Source organism: Ascaphus truei, chromosome 7, assembly GCF_040206685.1.
Source record: "Ascaphus truei isolate aAscTru1 chromosome 7, aAscTru1.hap1, whole genome shotgun sequence".
In the NCBI taxonomy this organism is placed as follows: Eukaryota; Metazoa; Chordata; class Amphibia; order Anura; family Ascaphidae; genus Ascaphus; species Ascaphus truei.
In genome coordinates this window covers 8,010,642-8,033,905 of record NC_134489.1, presented here as the reverse complement: position 1 = coordinate 8,033,905, position 23,264 = coordinate 8,010,642, and the positions used below count along the sequence as shown (strand labels likewise).

The 23,264-nt window shown below is 49.0% G+C and overlaps 1 protein-coding gene across 1 annotated transcript in view; it reads right to left on the bottom strand.

Annotated features, from left to right (window-relative positions):
• The window catches only part of LOC142498677 (cytochrome P450 2G1-like), an 89,081-nt gene that overhangs the window by 46,402 nt on the left and 19,415 nt on the right, over positions 1-23,264 (bottom strand). The window contains exons 2-3 of the mRNA XM_075606940.1: positions 22,258-22,420; positions 20,346-20,495 (exon numbers count right to left, since the gene is read on the bottom strand). Coding sequence (XP_075463055.1) covers positions 20,346-20,495; positions 22,258-22,420 — 313 coding nt within the window. The remainder of the gene's footprint in view (positions 1-20,345; positions 20,496-22,257; positions 22,421-23,264) is intronic.

Here is a 23,264-nt window from a genome sequence, read left to right as displayed (position 1 = left end):
GTTATGATTAACCCCCGTGCACTGTCTGAGTTCTCCTCCTCTTTAAGCTTAGGGTTAAAGGCGTACAGTAGTCTGTATGTCCCTCCTGGGGTTCATATTGTGTTCCCAGGAATGTTTGCTGACGCACGGTTTTCTCCCAAAAGGGACGCTTTTTCATATAGATTAGTAAAAAGCTTGCACTCTGTTTCCCTTTTCGCTGAATTGTGTCTTACTAGTTTTGAGACTCTGAGAGGTAATGATTCTCCTTCTGATTCTGAAGCTCTTTCTACAATGAGTATCCTGTCTGGGGGTCCCTCTGATTTCTCTCTCCAGGCTAATTCTCCAGGGATCAGCATATCTGTGGTCACTTCCTTAGTACTGTCTGAGGTCACCATGCATATATTACAAGTCCTGGGGTTTAAATCTGAGCTATTTAGCTGTCCTGCCTTTGCTGAAACCCAGTCCCTCAGTACTGTGTCTAAATATGCCCCAGCAAACATGGGGTTACTCTGGGAGGAAATGAAAACTCCTGTCTTAAAGGGTATTTTTTCTCACATGTCCAGCAAATCTAGAACCTCAGTAATTGTTTCTAAGTCACTTATCAATACATCTGATTTTTTCTCTAATCAAACCCAGACACCCTCACTATCGGTTAGGAGTCCTGTGATCAGAGATTTTGCACTAGAAAACACACCTATTCATGTTTTTGTCAGGTTAGGTACCCCTGTGGTTAGGGCCATTGCAGTTTCGGAAAAGACTCCTTGTACTCCTAAGGTGCCTGTCATTAAGAGTTTTCATAGTTCATACTTGCTGCTTGTTGATTCTCAGGGCCCTGTCACTGAGGTACAGACTTCAGCTTCTGATGTTAGCTTCCCTCCCACCACTACCCTGGCTCTGCCTTTTTCTCAAGCTACTGATTTGAAGATCCCAAGGACTATTCCTGATTCACTGACAATATTATCTCCCAATGAAGATTTCCCAGTATTGGAGAGCTCTATTGTTGTTTGCTTCTCTGCTCCTGCTAAACCATGGTTTTGTCCCTCGGAATTTTCGGTTGCCCCTGTTATTTCCTCTCAGTTGGAAATACTCTGTACGTATCCCAAGATTTCGGTCCCTATGCCTGGTTTACTGCTTGCCTTATCACCTTCCATACCAATACCGGGAGATGCTTCCAACCAACCTATACCCTTACTAACCATTACCTGGGAGCCTTCTAGAGGAAAAATTCCTTGCAAATTCCAACATGCAGTGGTCAGCCAAGACTTTTTCTGTTACAAAGTTCCTCCTGGTGTATTCGATCAACTATCAGGGCCGCTGATCCTAGAGTCCGGTTCATTTATTAAAGACTGGGCTTCCTGTAGGGGTTCTCCTGCCGTTTCTGCTCTGGAACCCTCTGGTTCTTCACAGCCCTGGATTTCCAAGTCATTTTGTGAGGCGAGCCATGTACCAAGGATGTTTCTTCCATCAATCTCATATCCTAGAACTGTAATCACCAAAGAACTGCTCGTTTACGGATGCCCTTTCTACCTAAAGAATTTTAGGAGCAACTCAATGTCCCCAAGGCCCATGGATGGTCCTGTCTGGCCACAGTTCTCACCGGGGGGTGGGGGTACACTAAGGACTAATCACGAGTCTCTGGAGCACGACTCTACCCCCAATCCTAGACGGTTCAGCAACAATTCCCGGTCCTCCAACTCTATGAGTGCTCATGTTCGCCCGGAGGTCTCGCGTGAAGGGGGGGGTACTGTAAGGAATCCGCTCCACGGTTTACTGATTGCCTTACCTTGCAGACCGGTGCAGTTCTGGAACAGCTCTCCTGAGGTTTGCTGCAGCCTGGATTCACTCACCAAAGCAATACACACTCCCTCTGGTATCTACTGCAGCTGTGCAGCCTATCACTGCAACCTATACTTGCATTCACTCATTGGAGCAGTACAGTTCACACCCCCGCCGGGGATTGGCCCGCTGGCCTTTAAGTATTGCTTTCCCATAATGCTCCTTGCCGAGCATAGTCCTAACTGGATGTCTACTGTTTTGCCACAAGCCCTCGCTTGTTCTCCTATGCTGATACCAGGTTCCGCCCTGCGTCCTTCAGCTTCCTTCAAGCCGCTTGTTCTCCTATGCTGATACGGAGGTTCCGCCCTGCGTCCTTCAGCTTCCTTCAAGCTCCCGCTTGTTCTCCTGCGCTGAAGCAAAGGTATCCCCTATGTCTTCAGCTTCCTGCTTTCCTGCACTGAGGCAAAGGTATCCCCCGCGCCCTTCAGTCTCCTGATTCCTGCACTGTAGCGGAGGTTTCCCTGTGGATCTTCAGCTTCCTGGTTCCTGGGGCCTACTCTTTCCCTAATCTAGAGAGGCCGTGTCCTGGTTCCTACGCTGTTACAGAGGATTCCCTAGCCCGCTCAGGACTCTTGCGCTGTAGCACTGGTGCACCAGTGCAGCAAGGCGGTGTGCTACTCTGGTCTGCCTACCATCTCCTGTGACCAGTACCATGGGCCATGGTCGTCGCTCGCGCAGAGGCCAACCCCGCGCTCCTAAGCTGAAGCGGGGCTCTCCTGACTACCTGTTGCCGAACTCTTGCCTGAACAATGTTTATCCTGATGTCTCCTGTCCTGACCCTGGCTTGTACAACGACGATGCTGACTTCTCCAATCCTGATCCTGCGACATATGACTACGAACTGCGCAATCCGGATCAGCCTGCGCGGTCTCAGGTCGGTGCTTTTACAACCCCACCTCAGCCTCGCGGTCCGACCCTGGTTTGTGGCGAGCAGAACCCTGACACAACTGTGGGGATCTGATTACAGATATCATTCCAAACTTCAGAACATCTTGGCGGTTTAACCCTTTGCGGTCCAATTAATTTTCATTAAGTGCGCCAGTAGGTCTAATTACATTTTCAGGGAAAAAAAACACATACAGCTTTTTTTTTTGTTTTTTTTGCACACACACTGCACACACTCTCAGCGCACACTCACAGCACACTGTGCACACTACACTCACTGCCCACATGACATGCGCTGCCTGCACGACACTCACTGCGCACACTACACTCGCTGTGCACACAACACTCGCTGCGCACACTACACTCGCTGCGCACACTATACTCGCTGTGCACACTACACTCACTGCACTCACTACACTCACTGCAGGCTCACTACACACTCACTGCACACACTGCATGCACTATACTCACTGCGCGCACTACACTCGCTGCGCACACTACACTCACTGCACACACTGCACACGCACACACTGCACACGCACACACTCACTGCGCACACACTAACTACGCACACACTCACTACACACACACTGCACACACTCACTACACACACACACACTGCACACACACACACACACTGCACACACACACTCACTGCACACACAGCACACTCACTGCACACACAGCACACTGACACCACACACACACACCACACACCACACACACACCAAACACATGCCACACACACACCACACACACACCGCACACACACCACACTCACAGCCCCCTACTCCCCTTACTCCGGTGTCAGCTGCTGGGAGTCATCGTGGGGCTGCCTGCAGGGATCGGCGCAGAGTTGGAGGGGTGGTCGGATCGGCGCAGGTCTGGGGGGGTGGTCAGATCGGCGCAGGGCTTTGGGGGTGGGCGGAGCGGTGCTGGGCTTTGGGGGTGGGCGCATCGGCACTCGGCTGTGGGGGTGGACGGATCGGCGCAGGGGGGGACGGATCGGCGTGGGGGGGGTGGATCGGCATAGGGGGGATGGATCGGCGCAGGGGGGGTGGATCGGCGTAGGGGGGGACGCATCGGCGCATGGGAGCATCAGTGCGGTGCATGGAGAATGCGGGGGATGTGCTGCGGGCGCCTCTCTCCACACTCCACAGCTTACAGCTTTCAGCTTTACTCCCTCCTCCCTCCACCCGGTCCGACATTGGACCGCAAGTGGCAAATAATAGGGTTAATGCAATAATATTCCATCCTTTATTTTACATTGGGATTGGCAAAGGTTTACTTTACATTCTATTTAAGTTACCTACATTGGCTTGATTGTTGACTTTAAAAAAATCTAATTCAGCATGTTTTCTAACTACAGTTATTGACAAAGAAACAGAGAAAAAAGGATGGGTGCACCAGTTTCCCCACGAAATCTTAATTTTATTAATCCAGAAATTAATATACACTGTATATATGCGCGTGTGCGCGAGTGTATTTTATCTTTTATATACTGCTATCTTTTTGATTTCTGGATGAACAAAATGAAGGTTTTTTTGGGGGGAAACTGGAGCACCCAGTTGATGCACCGAACATTATGACTTCTCTGAATATGTGGATAAGAACTCTGTTTCTGTGTTTTTTTTAATTTAATTTTTTTTAATAGATTTTGTACCCCAAATGAATTTCTCGTCTTTAGCATTAGATTGGTTAAGCAGCTCTGAGCTACACTGGCGACACACTTTATTCGAGCTCGGCTAGTCCCACGAATTCGGGTATACCCGGGTGTATTGAGGTTTGTGACTGTTTTCTGCCCGAGTGCATTGAGGTATTTTCCATGCAGGGATTGAAGCATTTTATTCCCGCTGGCTGCAATACTGCACAGTATATATATATATATATATACTGCATTACAATTCATGAATTTATGCCATCTGGTAGACACGCGAAGCATTGCAGCCTATTAAATCCTAATCATCATCATTTAACAGATCAGCCGCCCGTCAGCCAGGCATGAACCCAGGCTGGGAAGGCAAACGCAACGGGGCTTGTCAGAGGTGAGGAGCGGCGCATTCCAGGTATCTGCCAGGTACATACTGGGTATTTGCTCGAATAAAGTGTGTCGGTGCAGTATGTTTGCAATGGTGCCTCCCTTATACAGCTATGAAAAAGATTGCATTTTCTCTTTGATAGATATGGACACATTTTTAGAGGGCTTAATACAACTTGACAAATGTCACCCTTTTAAATTCGTGAAAATTTTTACTTTGATCCAAAAAGTTTGCAAAACGTTTGGGTGGTGCTAAAAAGTCAATGAACATAGCATTTTTGCTCAATTTTGTTACTTTCACATTTGAAATTCACTTTTACTTAGAAAAAAAAACATTAAGAAAAAGTGTCAGGAGTGCCATTTCACCCGTTTCACAGGAAAAAGTGTGGTTAATTTCTCTAAAACGTTTGGCTTCAAAAAGTTCAAAAAGTTCCAGTGATGTTTTAAGTTCTCTGCTGTTCCCCACGCAGCATGAACGCGGCAATCGCCCCAGGCACCCGCGCTTATCGCGGAAGTTTTGTTTCAATTTCATGGATTCTGTTTCTTCGTTTGCAGATAAATGGATTAATTGTAATGTGTACAGGACTGTGCTACTGTGCTACTGTGCTACTGTGCTACTGTGCTACTGTGCTACTGTGCTACTGTGCTACTGTGCTACTGTGCTACTGTGCTACTGTGCTACTGTGCTACTGTGCTACTGTGCTACTGTGCTACTGTGCTACTGTGCTACTGTGTCACTGTGCTACTGTGCTACTGTGCTACTGTGCTACTGTGCTACTGTGCTACTGTGCTACTGTGCTACTGTGCTACTGTGTCACTGTGTCACTGTGTCACTGTGCTACTATGCTACTGTGCTACTGTGCTACTGTGCTACTGTGTCACTGTGCTACTGTGCTACTGTGCTACTGTGTCACTGTGTCACTGTGCTATTATGCTACTGTGCTACTGTGCTACTGTGCTACTGTGTCACTGTGCTACTGTTCTACTGTGTCACTGTGCTACTGTGCTACTGTGCTACTGTGCTACTGTGTCACTGTGTCACTGTGTCACTGTGTCACTGTGTCACTGTGCAACTATGCTACTGTGCTACTGTGCTACTGTGCTACTGTGCTACTGTGCTACTGTGCTACTGTGCTACTGTGTCACTGTGCTACTGTGCTACTGTGTCACTGTGCTACTGTGCTACTGTGTTAGGCCTGGGACCCGCTGCGCTCGTTGGCGCGGGCGGCAATGTCGCGAGTTCCCCACCAGCAGGGGAATCCTCGCGAGCTGGTCCCGGTGCCCACTGGCTGCACAGCTGATCACACGCTGTGGCGCGTCAGCCGCTAGGAGACACCACAGAATGGTGTTTCCTAGCGTTGACGCGTCACGTGGTGTGGCTGTGAGCCAATGGGGAGGGGAGGCTGCGGGAGGAGGAGAGGCTTCGGGGAGCGGGGAGGAGTGTGGAGTGAAAGCAGCGTGAGTGCCTCTCTGTGTGTGTGTCTGAGTGCGTGAGTGCCTGCCTGTGTGTGTGTATGTGTGTGTCTGTGTGTGTGTATGTGTCTGCCTGTCTGTGTGCATGCCTGTCTCTGTCTGTGTGTGTGTGTGTGTGTGTATGAGTGCGTGCGTGCCTGTCTCTGTCTGTGCGTGTGTGTGTGTGTATGTATGTATGAGTGCCTGCGTGTGTGTGTTTTTTTTACTTACCTGCAGCCCCTCATGTCATGGCCGCGCCCCCTCACGTCATGGCCGCGCCCCCCCCGACCCGTTTGGCCACGCACCCCCCCCTCCGAGAAAAGTATCCTGTAGACCGCAGATCGCGGTACAGCGAGTTGCACGCGCCGCCGGCAAGCAAGCCAGCCGTGCGGACGCGTGCAACGGGACCTTAGCCTTACTGTGCTACTGTGCTACTGTGCTACTGTGTCACTGTGCTACTGTGCTACTGTGCTACTGTGCTACTGTGCTACTGTGCTACTGTGCTACTGTGTCACTGTGTCACTGTGTCACTGTGTCACTGTGTCACTGTGTCACTGTGTCACTGTGCCACTGTGTCACTGTGTCACTGTGTCACTGTGTCACTGTGTCACTGTGTCACTGTGTCACTGTGCTACTGTGCTACTGTTCTACTGTGCTACTGTGCTACTGTGCTACTGTGTCACTGTGCTACTGTGTCACTGTGCTACTGTGTCACTGTGCTACTGTGTTACTGTGTCACTGTGCCACTGTGCTACTGTGCTACTGTGTCACTGTGTCACTGTGTCACTGTGTCACTGTGTCACTGTGTCACTGTGTCACTGTGTCACTGGGCTACTGGGCTACTGGGCTACTGGGCTACTGTGTCACTGTGTCACTGTGTCACTGTGTCACTGTGTCACTGTGTCACTGTGTCACTGTGTCACTGTGTCACTGTGCTACTGTGTCACTGTGCTACAGTGCTACTGTGCTACTGTGCTACTGTGCCACTGTGCCACTGTGCTACTGTGTCATTGTGCTACTGTGCTACTGTGCTACTGTGCTACTGTGCCACTGTGCCACTGTGCTACTGTGTCACTGTGCTACTGTGTCATTGTGCTACTGTGCTACTGTGCTACTGTGCTACTGTTCTACTGTGCTACTGTGCTACTGTGCTACTGTGCTACTGTGTCACTGTGCTACTGTGTCACTGTGCTACTGTGTCACTGTGTCACTGTGTCACTGTGCCACTGTGCTACTGTGCTACTGTGCTACTGTGCTACTGTGCCACTGTGCCACTGTGCCACTGTGCCACTGTGTCACTGTGTCACTGTGTCACTGTGTCACTGGGCTACTGGGCTACTGTGTCACTGTGTCACTGTGTCACTGTGTCACTGTGTCACTGTGTCACTGTGTCACTGTGTCACTGTGTCACTGTGTCACTGTGCTACTGTGCTACTGTGCTACTGTGCTACTGTGCTACTGTGTCATTGTGCTACTGTGCTACTGTGCTACTGTGCTACTGTGCTACTGTGCTACTGTGCTACTGTGCTACTGTGTCATTGTGCTACTGTGCTACTGTGCTACTGTGCCACTGTGCCACTGTGCCACTGTGCTACTGTGTCACTGTGCTACTGTGCCACTGTGCCACTGTGCTACTGTGTCACTGTGCTACTGTGTCATTGTGCTACTGTGTCACTGTGCTACTGTTCTACTGTGCTACTGTGCTACTGTGCTACTGTGCTACTGTGTCACTGTGCTACTGTGTCACTGTGCTACTGTGTCACTGTGCTACTGTGCTACTGTGTTACTGTGTCACTGTGTCACTGTGTCACTGTGCCACTGTGCTACTGTGCTACTGTGCTACTGTGCTACTGTGCCACTGTGCCACTGTGCCACTGTGCCACTGTGTCACTGTGTCACTGTGTCACTGTGTCACTGTGTCACTGGGCTACTGGGCTACTGTGTCACTGTGTCACTGTGTCACTGTGTCACTGTGTCACTGTGTCACTGTGTCACTGTGCCACTGTGCCACTGTGCCACTGTGCCACTGTGCTACTGTGCTACTGTGCTACTGTGCTACTGTGTCATTGTGCTACTGTGCTACTGTGCTACTGTGCTACTGTGCTACTGTTCTACTGTGTCACTGTGCTACTGTGCTACGGTGCTACTGTGTCACTGTGCTACTGTGCTACTGTGCCACTGTGCCACTGTGCTACTGTGCTACTGTGCTACTGTGCCACTGTGCTACTGTGTCACTGTGTCACTGTGTCACTGTGTCACTGGGCTACTGGGCTACTGGGCTACTGGGCTACTGGGCTACTGGGCTACTGGGCTACTATGCTACTGTGCTACTGTGCTACTGTGCTACTGTGCTACTGTGCTACTGTGCTACTGTGTCACTGTGCTACTGTGCTACTGTGCTACTGTGCTACTGTGCTACTGTGCTACTGTGTCACTGTGTCACTGTGTCACTGTGTCACTGTGTCACTGTGTCACTGTGCTACTGTGTCACTGTGTCACTGTGTCACTGTGTCACTGTGTCACTGTGTCACTGTGCTACTGTGCCACTGTGCCACTGTGTCACTGTGTCACTGTGTCACTGTGTCACTGTGTCACTGTGTCACTGTGTCACTGTGCTACTGTGCTACTGTTCTACTGTGCTACTGTGCTACTGTGCTACTGTGTCACTGTGCTACTGTGTCACTGTGCTACTGTGTCACTGTGCTACCGTGTTACTGTGTCACTGTGCCACTGTGCTACTGTGTCACTGTGTCACTGTGTCACTGTGTCACTGTGTCACTGTGTCACTGTGTCACTGGGCTACTGGGCTACTGGGCTACTGGGCTACTGTGTCACTGTGTCACTGTGTCACTGTTTCACTGTGTCACTGTGTCACTGTGTCACTGTGTCACTGTGTCACTGTGTCACTGTGTCACTGTGTCACTGTGCTACTGTGTCACTGTGCTACAGTGCTACTGTGCTACTGTGCTACTGTGCTACTGTGCTACTGTGCCACTGTGCCACTGTGCTACTGTGTCATTGTGCTACTGTGCTACTGTGCTACTGTGCTACTGTGCCACTGTGCCACTGTGCTACTGTGTCACTGTGCTACTGTGTCATTGTGCTACTGTGCTACTGTGCTACTGTGCTACTGTTCTACTGTGCTACTGTGCTACTGTGCTACTGTGCTACTGTGTCACTGTGCTACTGTGTCACTGTGCTACTGTGTCACTGTGTTACTGTGTCACTGTGCCACTGTGCTACTGTGCTACTGTGCTACTGTGCTACTGTGCCACTGTGCCACTGTGCCACTGTGTCACTGTGTCACTGTGTCACTGTGTCACTGGGCTACTGGGCTACTGTGTCACTGTGTCACTGTGTCACTGTGTCACTGTGTCACTGTGTCACTGTGTCACTGTGCTACTGTGCTACTGTGCTACTGTGCTACTGTGCTACTGTGCCACTGTGCCACTGTGCCACTGTGTCACTGTGTCACTGTGTCACTGTGTCACTGGGCTACTGGGCTACTGTGCTACTGTGCTACTGTGTCACTGTGCTACTGTGTCATTGTGCTACTGTGCTACTGTGCTACTGTGCTACTGTTCTACTGTGCTACTGTGCTACTGTGCTACTGTGCTACTGTGTCACTGTGCTACTGTGTCACTGTGCTACTGTGTCACTGTGTTACTGTGTCACTGTGCCACTGTGCTACTGTGCTACTGTGCTACTGTGCTACTGTGCCACTGTGCCACTGTGCCACTGTGCTACTGTGTCACTGTGCTACTGTGTCATTGTGCTACTGTGCTACTGTGCTACTGTGCTACTGTTCTACTGTGCTACTGTGCTACTGTGCTACTGTGCTACTGTGTCACTGTGCTACTGTGTCACTGTGCTACTGTGTCACTGTGTTACTGTGTCACTGTGCCACTGTGCTACTGTGCTACTGTGCTACTGTGCTACTGTGCCACTGTGCCACTGTGCCACTGTGTCACTGTGTCACTGTGTCACTGTGTCACTGGGCTACTGGGCTACTGTGCTACTGTGCTACTGTGCTACTGTGCCACTGTGCCACTGTGCCACTGTGTCACTGTGTCACTGTGTCACTGTGTCACTGGGCTACTGGGCTACTGTGTCACTGTGTCACTGTGTCACTGTGTCACTGTGTCACTGTGTCACTGTGTCACTGTGTCACTGTGCTACTGTGCTACTGTGCTACTGTGCTACTGTGCTACTGTGTCATTGTGCTACTGTGCTACTGTGCTACTGTGCTACTGTGCTACTGTGCTACTGTGCTACTGTGCTACTGTGCTACTGTGCTACTGTGCTACTGTGTCATTGTGCTACTGTGCTACTGTGCTACTGTGCTACTGTGCTACTGTGCTACTGTGCTACTGTGCTACTGTGCTACTGTGTCATTGTGCTACTGTGCTACTGTGCTACTGTGCCACTGTGCCACTGTGCCACTGTGCTACTGTGTCACTGTGCTACTGTGCCACTGTGCCACTGTGCTACTGTGTCACTGTGCTACTGTGTCATTGTGCTACTGTGCTACTGTGCTACTGTTCTACTGTGCTACTGTGCTACTGTGCTACTGTGCTACTGTGTCACTGTGCTACTGTGTCACTGTGCTACTGTGTCACTGTGCTACTGTGCTACTGTGTTACTGTGTCACTGTGTCACTGTGTCACTGTGCCACTGTGCTACTGTGCTACTGTGCTACTGTGCTACTGTGCCACTGTGCCACTGTGCCACTGTGCCACTGTGTCACTGTGTCACTGTGTCACTGTGTCACTGGGCTACTGGGCTACTGTGTCACTGTGTCACTGTGTCACTGTGTCACTGTGTCACTGTGTCACTGTGTCACTGTGTCACTGTGCCACTGTGCCACTGTGCCACTGTGCCACTGTGCTACTGTGCTACTGTGCTACTGTGCTACTGTGTCATTGTGCTACTGTGCTACTGTGCTACTGTGCTACTGTGCTACTGTTCTACTGTGTCACTGTGCTACTGTGCTACGGTGCTACTGTGTCACTGTGCTACTGTGCTACTGTGCCACTGTGCCACTGTGCTACTGTGCTACTGTGCTACTGTGCCACTGTGCTACTGTGTCACTGTGTCACTGTGTCACTGTGTCACTGGGCTACTGGGCTACTGGGCTACTGGGCTACTGGGCTACTGGGCTACTGGGCTACTATGCTACTGTGCTACTGTGCTACTGTGCTACTGTGCTACTGTGCTACTGTGCTACTGTGTCACTGTGCTACTGTGCTACTGTGCTACTGTGCTACTGTGCTACTGTGCTACTGTGTCACTGTGTCACTGTGTCACTGTGTCACTGTGTCACTGTGTCACTGTGTCACTGTGCTACTGTGTCACTGTGTCACTGTGTCACTGTGTCACTGTGTCACTGTGTCACTGTGCTACTGTGCCACTGTGCCACTGTGTCACTGTGTCACTGTGTCACTGTGTCACTGTGTCACTGTGTCACTGTGCTACTGTGCTACTGTTCTACTGTGCTACTGTGCTACTGTGCTACTGTGTCACTGTGCTACTGTGTCACTGTGCTACTGTGTCACTGTGCTACCGTGTTACTGTGTCACTGTGCCACTGTGCTACTGTGTCACTGTGTCACTGTGTCACTGTGTCACTGTGTCACTGTGTCACTGTGTCACTGGGCTACTGGGCTACTGGGCTACTGGGCTACTGTGTCACTGTGTCACTGTGTCACTGTGTCACTGTGTCACTGTGTCACTGTGTCACTGTGTCACTGTGTCACTGTGTCACTGTGTCACTGTGCTACTGTGTCACTGTGCTACAGTGCTACTGTGCTACTGTGCTACTGTGCTACTGTGCTACTGTGCCACTGTGCCACTGTGCTACTGTGTCATTGTGCTACTGTGCTACTGTGCTACTGTGCTACTGTGCCACTGTGCCACTGTGCTACTGTGTCACTGTGCTACTGTGTCATTGTGCTACTGTGCTACTGTGCTACTGTGCTACTGTTCTACTGTGCTACTGTGCTACTGTGCTACTGTGCTACTGTGTCACTGTGCTACTGTGTCACTGTGCTACTGTGTCACTGTGTTACTGTGTCACTGTGCCACTGTGCTACTGTGCTACTGTGCTACTGTGCTACTGTGCCACTGTGCCACTGTGCCACTGTGTCACTGTGTCACTGTGTCACTGTGTCACTGGGCTACTGGGCTACTGTGTCACTGTGTCACTGTGTCACTGTGTCACTGTGTCACTGTGTCACTGTGTCACTGTGTCACTGTGCTACTGTGCTACTGTGCTACTGTGCTACTGTGCTACTGTGCCACTGTGCCACTGTGCCACTGTGTCACTGTGTCACTGTGTCACTGTGTCACTGGGCTACTGGGCTACTGTGCTACTGTGCTACTGTGTCACTGTGCTACTGTGTCATTGTGCTACTGTGCTACTGTGCTACTGTGCTACTGTTCTACTGTGCTACTGTGCTACTGTGCTACTGTGCTACTGTGTCACTGTGCTACTGTGTCACTGTGCTACTGTGTCACTGTGTTACTGTGTCACTGTGCCACTGTGCTACTGTGCTACTGTGCTACTGTGCTACTGTGCCACTGTGCCACTGTGCCACTGTGCTACTGTGTCACTGTGCTACTGTGTCATTGTGCTACTGTGCTACTGTGCTACTGTGCTACTGTTCTACTGTGCTACTGTGCTACTGTGCTACTGTGCTACTGTGTCACTGTGCTACTGTGTCACTGTGCTACTGTGTCACTGTGTTACTGTGTCACTGTGCCACTGTGCTACTGTGCTACTGTGCTACTGTGCTACTGTGCCACTGTGCCACTGTGTCACTGTGTCACTGTGTCACTGTGTCACTGGGCTACTGGGCTACTGTGTCACTGTGTCACTGTGTCACTGTGTCACTGTGTCACTGTGTCACTGTGTCACTGTGTCACTGTGCTACTGTGCTACTGTGCTACTGTGCTACTGTGCTACTGTGCTACTGTGCTACTGTGCTACTGTGCTACTGTGCTACTGTGCTACTGTGTCATTGTGCTACTGTGCTACTGTGCTACTGTGCTACTGTGCTACTGTGCTACTGTGCTACTGTGCTACTGTGCTACTGTGTCATTGTGCTACTGTGCTACTGTGCTACTGTGCCACTGTGCCACTGTGCCACTGTGCTACTGTGTCACTGTGCTACTGTGCCACTGTGCCACTGTGCTACTGTGTCACTGTGCTACTGTGTCATTGTGCTACTGTGCTACTGTGCTACTGTTCTACTGTGCTACTGTGCTACTGTGCTACTGTGCTACTGTGTCACTGTGCTACTGTGTCACTGTGCTACTGTGTCACTGTGCTACTGTGCTACTGTGTTACTGTGTCACTGTGTCACTGTGTCACTGTGCCACTGTGCTACTGTGCTACTGTGCTACTGTGCTACTGTGCCACTGTGCCACTGTGCCACTGTGCCACTGTGTCACTGTGTCACTGTGTCACTGTGTCACTGGGCTACTGGGCTACTGGGCTACTGTGTCACTGTGTCACTGTGTCACTGTGTCACTGTGTCACTGTGTCACTGTGTCACTGTGTCACTGTGCCACTGTGCCACTGTGCCACTGTGCCACTGTGCCACTGTGCCACTGTGCTACTGTGCTACTGTGCTACTGTGCTACTGTGCTACTGTGTCATTGTGCTACTGTGCTACTGTGCTACTGTGCTACTGTGCTACTGTGCTACTGTTCTACTGTGTCACTGTGCTACTGTGCTACGGTGCTACTGTGTCACTGTGCTACTGTGCTACTGTGCCACTGTGCCACTGTGCTACTGTGCTACTGTGCTACTGTGCCACTGTGCTACTGTGTCACTGTGTCACTGTGTCACTGTGTCACTGGGCTACTGGGCTACTGGGCTACTGGGCTACTGGGCTACTATGTCACTGTGCTACTGTGCTACTGTGCTACTGTGCTACTGTGCTACTGTGCTACTGTGCTACTGTTCTACTGTGTCACTGTGCTACTGTGCTACGGTGCCACTGTGCTACTGTGCTACTGTGTCACTGTGCCACTGTGCCACTGTGCTACTGTGCTACTGTGCTACTGTGCCACTGTGTCACTGTGTCACTGTGTCACTGTGTCACTGGGCTACTGGGCTACTGGGCTACTGGGCTACTGGGCTACTGGGCTACTGGGCTACTATGTCACTGTGCTACTGTGCTACTGTTCTACTATGTCACTGTGCTACTGTGCTACTGTGCTACTGTGCTACTGTGCTACTGTGCTACTGTGCTACTGTGCTACTGTGCTACGGTGTCACTGTGTCACTGTGTCACTGTGTCACTGTGTCACTGTGTCACTGTGCCACTGTGCCACTGTGCCTCTGTGCTACTGTGCTACTGTGCTACTGTGTCACTGTGTCACTGTGTCACTGTGTCACTGTGTCACTGTGTCACTGTGTCACTGTGTCACTGTGTCACTGTGCTACTGTGCTACTGTTCTACTGTGCTACTGTTCTACTGTGCTACTGTGCTACTGTGTCACTGTGCTACTGTGTCACTGTGCTACTGTGCTACTGTGTCACTGTGCTACTGTGCTACTGTGTTACTGTGCTACTGTGCTACTGTGCTACTGTGCTACTGTGCCACTGTGTCACTGTGTCACTGTGTCACTGTGTCACTGTGTCACTGTGTCACTGTGTCACTGTGTCACTGTGTCACTGTGTCACTGTGTCACTGTGCCACTGTGCCACTGTGCTACTGTGCTACTGTGCTACTGTGCCACTGTGCCACTGTGCCACTGTGCCACTGTGCCACTGTGCTACTGTGCTACTGTGCTACTGTGCTACTGTGCTACTGTGTCACTGTGTCACTGTGCCACTGTGCTACTGTGCTACTGTGCTACTGTGCTACTGTTCTACTGTGCTACTGTGTCACTGTGCTACTGTGTCACTGTGCTACTGTGCTACTGTGCTACTGTGCTACTGTGCTACTGTGCTACTGTGCTACTGTGCCACTGTGCCACTGTGCCACTGTGCTACTGTGCTACTGTGCTACTGTGCTACTGTGCTACTGTGTCACTGTGCCACTGTGCCACTGTGCTACTGTGCTACTGTGTCACTGTGCTACTGTGTCACTGTGCTACTGTGTCACTGTGCTACTGTGCTACTGTGTTACTGTGTTACTGTGTCACTGTGCCACTGTGCTACTGTGCTACTGTGCTACTGTGCTACTGTGCCACTGTGCCACTGTGCCACTGTGTCACTGTGTCACTGTGTCACTGTGTCACTGTGTCACTGGGCTACTGGGCTACTGGGCTACTGGGCTACTGGGCTACTGTGTCACTGTGTCACTGTGTCACTGTGTCACTGTGTCACTGTGTCACTGTGTCACTGTGTCACTGTGCCACTGTGCCACTGTGCCACTGTGCCACTGTGCTACTGTGCTACTGTGCTACTGTGCTACTGTGCTACTGTGCTACTGTGCTACTGTGTCATTGTGCTACTGTGCTACTGTGCTACTGTGCCACTGTGCCACTGTGCCACTGTGCTACTGTGCCACTGTGCCACTGTGCCACTGTGCTACTGTGTCACTGTGCTACTGTGTCATTGTGCTACTGTGCTACTGTGCTACTGTTCTACTGTGCTACTGTGCTACTGTGCTACTGTGCTACTGTGTCACTGTGCTACTGTGTCACTGTGCTACTGTGCTACTGTGTCACTGTGTCACTGTGTCACTGTGCCACTGTGCTACTGTGCTACTGTGCCACTGTGCCACTGTGCCACTGTGCTACTGTGCCACTGTGCCACTGTGCCACTGTGCTACTGTGTCACTGTGCTACTGTGTCATTGTGCTACTGTGCTACTGTGCTACTGTTCTACTGTGCTACTGTGCTACTGTGCTACTGTGCTACTGTGTCACTGTGCTACTGTGTCACTGTGCTACTGTGTCACTGTGCTACTGTGCTACTGTGTCACTGTGTCACTGTGTCACTGTGCCACTGTGCCACTGTGCCACTGTGCCACTGTGCCACTGTGCCACTGTGCCACTGTGTCACTGTGTCACTGTGTCACTGTGTCACTGTGTCACTGTGTCACTGTGTCACTGTGCCACTGTGCCACTGTGCCACTGTGCTACTGTGCTACTGTGCTACTGTGCTACTGTGCTACTGTGTCATTGTGCTACTGTGCTACTGTGCTACTGTGCTACTGTGCTACTGTGCTACTGTGCTACTGTGCTACTGTGCTACGGTGCTACGGTGCTACTGTGTCACTGTGCTACTGTGCTACTGTGTCACTGTGCCACTGTGCCACTGTGCTACTGTGCTACTGTGCTACTGTGCCACTGTGCCACTGTGCCACTGTGCCACTGTGTCACTGTGTCACTGTGTCACTGTGCTACTGGGCTACTGGGCTACTGGGCTACTGGGCTACTGGGCTACTATGTCACTGTGCTACTGTGCTACTGTTCTACTATGTCACTGTGCTACTGTGCTACTGTGCTACTGTGCTACTGTGCTACTGTGCTACTGTGCTACTGTGCTACGGTGCTACGGTGTCACTGTGCTACTGTGCTACTGTGTCACTGTGCCACTGTGCCACTGTGCTACTGTGCCACTGTGCCACTGTGCCACTGTGCCACTGTGCCACTGTGCCACTGTGTCACTGTGTCACTGTGTCACTGTGTCACTGGGCTACTGGGCTACTGGGCTACTGGGCTACTGTGTCACTGTGTCACTGTGTCACTGTGTCACTGTGTCACTGTGCCACTGTGCCACTGTGCTACTGTGCTACTGTACTACTGTGCTACTGTGCTACTGTGCTACTGTGCTACTGTGCTACTGTGCTACTGTGCTACTGTGTCATTGTGCTACTGTGCTACTGTGCTACTGTGCCACTGTGCCACTGTGCCACTGTGCTACTGTGCCACTGTGCCACTGTGCCACTGTGCTACTGTGTCACTGTGCTACTGTGTCATTGTGCTACTGTGCTACTGTGCTACTGTTCTACTGTGCTACTGTGCTACTGTGCTACTGTGCTACTGTGTCACTGTGCTACTGTGTCACTGTGCTACTGTGCTACTGTGTCACTGTGTCACTGTGTCACTGTGCCACTGTGCTACTGTGCCACTGTGCCACTGTGCCACTGTGCTACTGTGCCACTGTGCCACTGTGCCACTGTGCTACTGTGTCACTGTGCTACTGTGTCATTGTGCTACTGTGCTACTGTGCTACTGTTCTACTGTGCTACTGTGCTACTGTGCTACTGTGCTACTGTGTCACTGTGCTACTGTGTCACTGTGCTACTGTGTCACTGTGCTACTGTGCTACTGTGTCACTGTGTCACTGTGTCACTGTGCCACTGTGCTACTGTGCCACTGTGCCACTGTGCCACTGTGCCACTGTGCCACTGTGTCACTGTGTCACTGTGTCACTGTGTCACTGTGTCACTGTGTCACTGTGTCACTGTGTCACTGTGCCACTGTGCCACTGTGCCACTGTGCTACTGTGCTACTGTGCTACTGTGCTACTGTGTCATTGTGCTACTGTGCTACTGTGCTACTGTGCTACTGTGCTACTGTGCTACTGTGCTACTGTGCTACGGTGCTACGGTGCTACTGTGTCACTGTGCTACTGTGCCACTGTGCCACTGTGCCACTGTGCTACTGTGCTACTGTGCTACTGTGCCACTGTGCCACTGTGCCACTGTGCCACTGTGTCACTGTGTCACTGTGTCACTGTGCTACTGGGCTACTGGGCTACTGGGCTACTGGGCTACTGGGCTACTATGTCACTGTGCTACTGTGCTACTGTTCTACTATGTCACTGTGCTACTGTGCTACTGTGCTACTGTGCTACTGTGCTACTGTGCTACTGTGCTACTGTGCTACTGTGCTACGGTGCTACGGTGTCACTGTGCTACTGTGCTACTGTGTCACTGTGCCACTGTGCCACTGTGCTACTGTGCTACTGTGCCACTGTGCCACTGTGCCACTGTGCCACTGTGCCACTGTGCCACTGTGTCACTGTGTCACTGTGTCACTGGGCTACTGGGCTACTGGGCTACTGGGCTACTGGGCTACTATGTCACTGTGCTACTGTGCTACTGTGCTACTGTGCTACTGTGCTACTGTGCTACTGTGCTACTGTGCTACTGTGCCACTGTGTCACTGTGTCACTGTGTCACTGTGTCACTGTGTCACTGTGTCACTGTGTCACTGTGTCACTGTGTCACTGTGTCAATTTCATGTTTTTAAATGTTTTAAAAGCCAGAACACTAAAATTTGTTTTTCTGCTCTCGCCACGCTCGCATCTTAGTGCTGGAAGGCTGGAATTCATCCCGCGGTTTCAAATCGGGATTCCGATGTACATGACGCGTGAAGTGTTCGAATAACGGTCGCTGCATCAGTACCATATGCGGTGGGTGGCTGCGCAATCTGATGACGTCACTCTGTGCTGCCGCCGAGCGGCATCTTGATTATAGCAGGGAAACTGAAAAGCAGAGACAGGGAGGCGTGGCGGAGGCGGGGCCATGAGCAGTTCGCCCTCATTGGCTGAACCATTCATGTGACCCAGCGGTCACCTGCCCAAAACAAAATCCTCTGTCTCCTCTCCAGTCTGTCACTTTGCAGTACGGTGCTGCGCGGCCGTCGCCATTGGTATAATCACTATGATTGTAGCAATGTAATTTCCTTTTTCCCTGCGCTGCATCGCTCTGTGCTTTATTTTAGTGTAATCACGGCCTTAACTGGATGTATTGCGACAGTCAAATATATAGAAAGATGTGTCTCTCATGTATTGTCTGTGAAACAGTACTTTTTGTTAATAGGCTAACAACCTCTACAACAAACATTTAGGAACTTACCTTCTCTCATTAGCAGGTTTCAAATAATGACCTTTACTCTTTTAACTCCGATACCACCGATTTGGCGCTATCGCACGGAAAGCACTATTCAAGGGCTAATAAGTTTATAGTGGATATTTCTAAAATTCAGTGGGAAAACCCCAAACATTGAAGAAGAAAAAAAAAGGGACATTCAATGTTGTAGTCATACATTTGGTATTGTTGGACTCAAATAAAATAAACCCTTAGGGTGCCACCGATCTTCCAAGAACATAATCACTTGGGGAAGCGACCACATGGTGATGATAACAGAAGTGGAGGGTGCTCCACTTCCCTTCCGATCACGTTCACCTCTTGGATTGAACGATCTCTCCCAAGAAGACTTGTTTCAAGACATTCCATGTCATAATGGCACCCTAGGGGTTATTCATCCAGTTTCAGGTCTTAAGAGAAAATAAGGGATCTAGTGATTCATAACATTTCATAAATGCTTGTTGTTATTTATAACTTGATTAAATGAGAAGGCTGTCACTGTAAAATGTTGTCAATTAAAAAGGTATCACAGACATTAGATGTGGTCATACTGTACATTTCTTTCCAAGGCAGTTAGAAACATTACAAAGATGATACTGCACCGACACACTTTATTCGAGCAAATACCCAGTATGTACCTGGCAGATACCTGGAATGCGCCGCTCCTCACCTCTGACAAGCCCCGTTGCATTTGCCTTCCCAGCCTGGGTTCATGCCTGGCTGACGGGCGGCTGATCTGTTAAATGATAATGATTAGGATTTAATAGGCTGCAATGCTTCGCGTGTCTACCAGATGGCATAAATTCATGAATTGTAATGCAGTATATATATATATACTGTGCAGTATTGCAGCCAGCGGGAATAAAATGCTTCAATCCCTGCTTGGAAAATACCTCAATGCACTCGGGCAGAAAACAGTCACAAACCTCAATACACCCGGGTATACCCGAATTCGTGGGACTAGCCGAGCTCGAATAAAGTGTGTCGCCAGTGTACGTAATGTAGAATTTCTTATAAAGTCCTTATACCTTCTTGACTGGTAAAACATACGTATTTTGAGAGCCGAACGCACCTTGAAGAAGAAACCTATGAGGAATGTAAGTGGGTTATAGAGGGCATCGTACGGTCCCCCAGCATTTAATTTAAATGCCTGGGGTGAGAGCGCAGGACCTCTATAACTGTCACGCTCCACCAGAAAATCTAGCACCCCCCTGGGAGGTGCACCGCCCAGTTTGCGCACCGCTGCCCTAGAAGATATCACAACCTACAGTATAACAAACCTACATGAGAGCTTAACACTAGACAGTCCTATTCATACGTTTATATGTCTTGAGCACCTCCACCAGACACTGAGCCTCCTCCTGGATCCTCTCCTCAATGCTCCTTTTCCCCATCCCGAAATTCCTCAGGGTCATAAGAGTAAAGCGTCGCAGCTGCTTCCAGCGCTCACCACTGCTCAAAATAACCCCTGTAAAACAAAAATACTGTATCCTGGAGCATGTCATGTATATGTAGTATTAACAACCTTTATTCCTGTCATCATTAACTTGTTTGCCAATGAGGCTAATGAGAACCAGGACATTGTATTGTATGTCTTTATTTATATAGCGCCATTAATGTACATAGCGCTTCACAGTAGTAATGCATGTGGTAATCAAATAAATAACAGATAATATAAATAACAGATCATGGGAATATGTGCTTTAGACATTAAAGTAACATTAAGGAAGAGGAGTCCCTTCCCTGAGGAGCTTACAGTCTAATTGGTAGGTAGGGAGAACGTACAGAGACAGTAGGAGGGAGTTCTGGTAAGTGCGTCTGCAGGGGGCCAAGCTATATGTATCATGTGTTCAGAATATCTACAGTGCTATTCATATGCTTCTTTAAGCAATTGTGTCTTAAGGTGGGTCTTAAAGGTGGAAAAACTTGCAGGGATCAGATTTTAAAGCCAAGGAATCGATTGAAATCTTAAAGTACAAAACTATGTTGACAATGCTACATGTAATGTAGAGTTGTTGACTCTTGTGAGAGGCTTCCTTTCCAAGAGAGTCACCACACTATTTAATTCTGCTTTGGGTTTCTATCAAAGCATGGAAATCAGAAAGTGAAAAACTACTACAGATAAGTACTGTAGTCTGTATAAAGAAACATTACATTAAAGGAAGGTGTAAATGTTTTGCACATAACTAGCTAAAGAATGCCCTGGAGTTGCCTTTTTTTTTACTATATCAAAATAATTGAAAACAAAATGAAGAAAACAGAACAAAGAGAAAATGTAACTTACAGGCAAACAGCATGCCTGTTAGAAAAATGTTTTTGTTAGAAAGAGCAAAAGAAGAAGCCATACAAATGACAAAGTTGAGACATTAGGGGGTCTGATGTAAACAGCATTAGGGTCTAAGAAGCCATTTTGTTTGACTACTTTTGTCCGCCATTTTGTCTTGTCTTTGTAGTCTTTTGTGTCATCTTTCTATGTGAAGAAAAATCTGTGTGAATGTACGTGTGGACGAGAGTATGGAAAGTTTTTGCTCCTAGCTGATGTTTATTGATCTTTCCTCATCCAACCAGCTCCAAATGAAAGTGTAAACAGGCCAGACAATAATGAGAAGCCTCGTTAGCAGTCTAAGATAAGTTCAGATTCTTACAGTACAACTGTTTCTCATACTCATATGCAAGGTGGCAGAACAGAAAACATCACATTAAACCCATAATGATTTTTAGCTTATGTACATTTATTCAGTACTGTTATGTATAACAAACTAACATCAGCTTTAGTATTGTTATGTATTACAAAATTATGTAATATTTAGTGACGCGCAAGCCCCCCATAAAGGGAGTGAGTTTTATTTTAGTTTTTAGGGTATAAATATATGGCATATCGTATTATCTGTTGGAGAGCTTTTTGTGTTGAAGCTGACTCCCATGTGCACTTGATTTGAATAAATACACGTGTTATTCTGTGACATAACCTCAGACTGTGTTTTTTATTGACGCTTTTCTCACAAGTTTGTAAAAAGAAAGCTATTCTCTTTAATATAAAACGTTGAGGAAAGTCTTGCTTTAGAATGAATGGATTAATAATTGAGAAAATAGGAATTTGTGAGGTTATGGCTCTGAGGGCAAGCATATGAAGGAAATGGATGAGCTTAATACAGTAAGTCTGGAATTGAAGTGGTGGGAGAGAGTGGGATGTACCACTAGAGGGAATGTAATGTACACAGGTTTCTCACCATATCCCTGGATAATTCTGTCCATTGTAGGCAGCCTTCCTCTGCCACTGAACTCGTCTCCTTGATCGATGAGGGCTTCTTTCAATGTTTGATAGCCACAAAGAATAATAACAGGACGTGACCCGAAGTATAAAGTGTACACTGAGCCGTACTTCTCCGACAGCTGTAAAGGTGAAATAATGGGTGCCACATTCATTACATAGTTTATCTTATTTAAGACGCCACTGCTTTTTTAATGATAACATTGATCAGGATGTATAAAAATAGAGAAAGTAGCGCCAATCAACCACCAAGATCCACAATAATACAATGTATACAAATAAAATATATACTAATATGTAGTAGTCCTAGTGTCTGAAAAGTCCTGCTGCCAGAGTCCAGGGAGTTGATTCCAACACCTCCAAAGCAATTTGTAAAGAAAAGAGGAAGTCCTCCAGCGAATGGGCTCAGTTTACCATCTCAAGCAGATATATGTGGGAAAAAACAAACAGACACACAAACAACACAGAACAGAGTGTAATATCAAATGCGTTTCGCAATTAGCTACCTCACTGAGGAAGTTAATTGCGAAACGCGTTTGATTAATTTTTGCCAGTGTGAGCCACCGTACTCCTAAAAACCGGCAACTGACGAATCAGCTAACCCCTGACCAACCTCTGAGATGCTGCGCAAACCGGACCCTGTTAGGCATGGAATCGGAAGGCACAAACCAGGCTGTGTGAAGCCTGAGAGAGCCACTGTGAAGCAGGGACACATAGGCAGACAGGAGCTGCTCAAATAGTCAAATACCACGGAGCAACCCATTAGCCACAAGGTAGAGGGACAGACGTGGGAGAGCTGGACAGGAGCGGAGGAACACAAGGCTGGAAAGAAATTCACCAATGCCTTTTTAACATAGTCGTTTGTGAGTGCATCCACTTTTAATTACTTATTGTTATTAAAATGTATTATGCCATGTCTGTTTTTCTCTACTCTTTTTAAGTTACTTTGCTGGGGAATGCTGCACC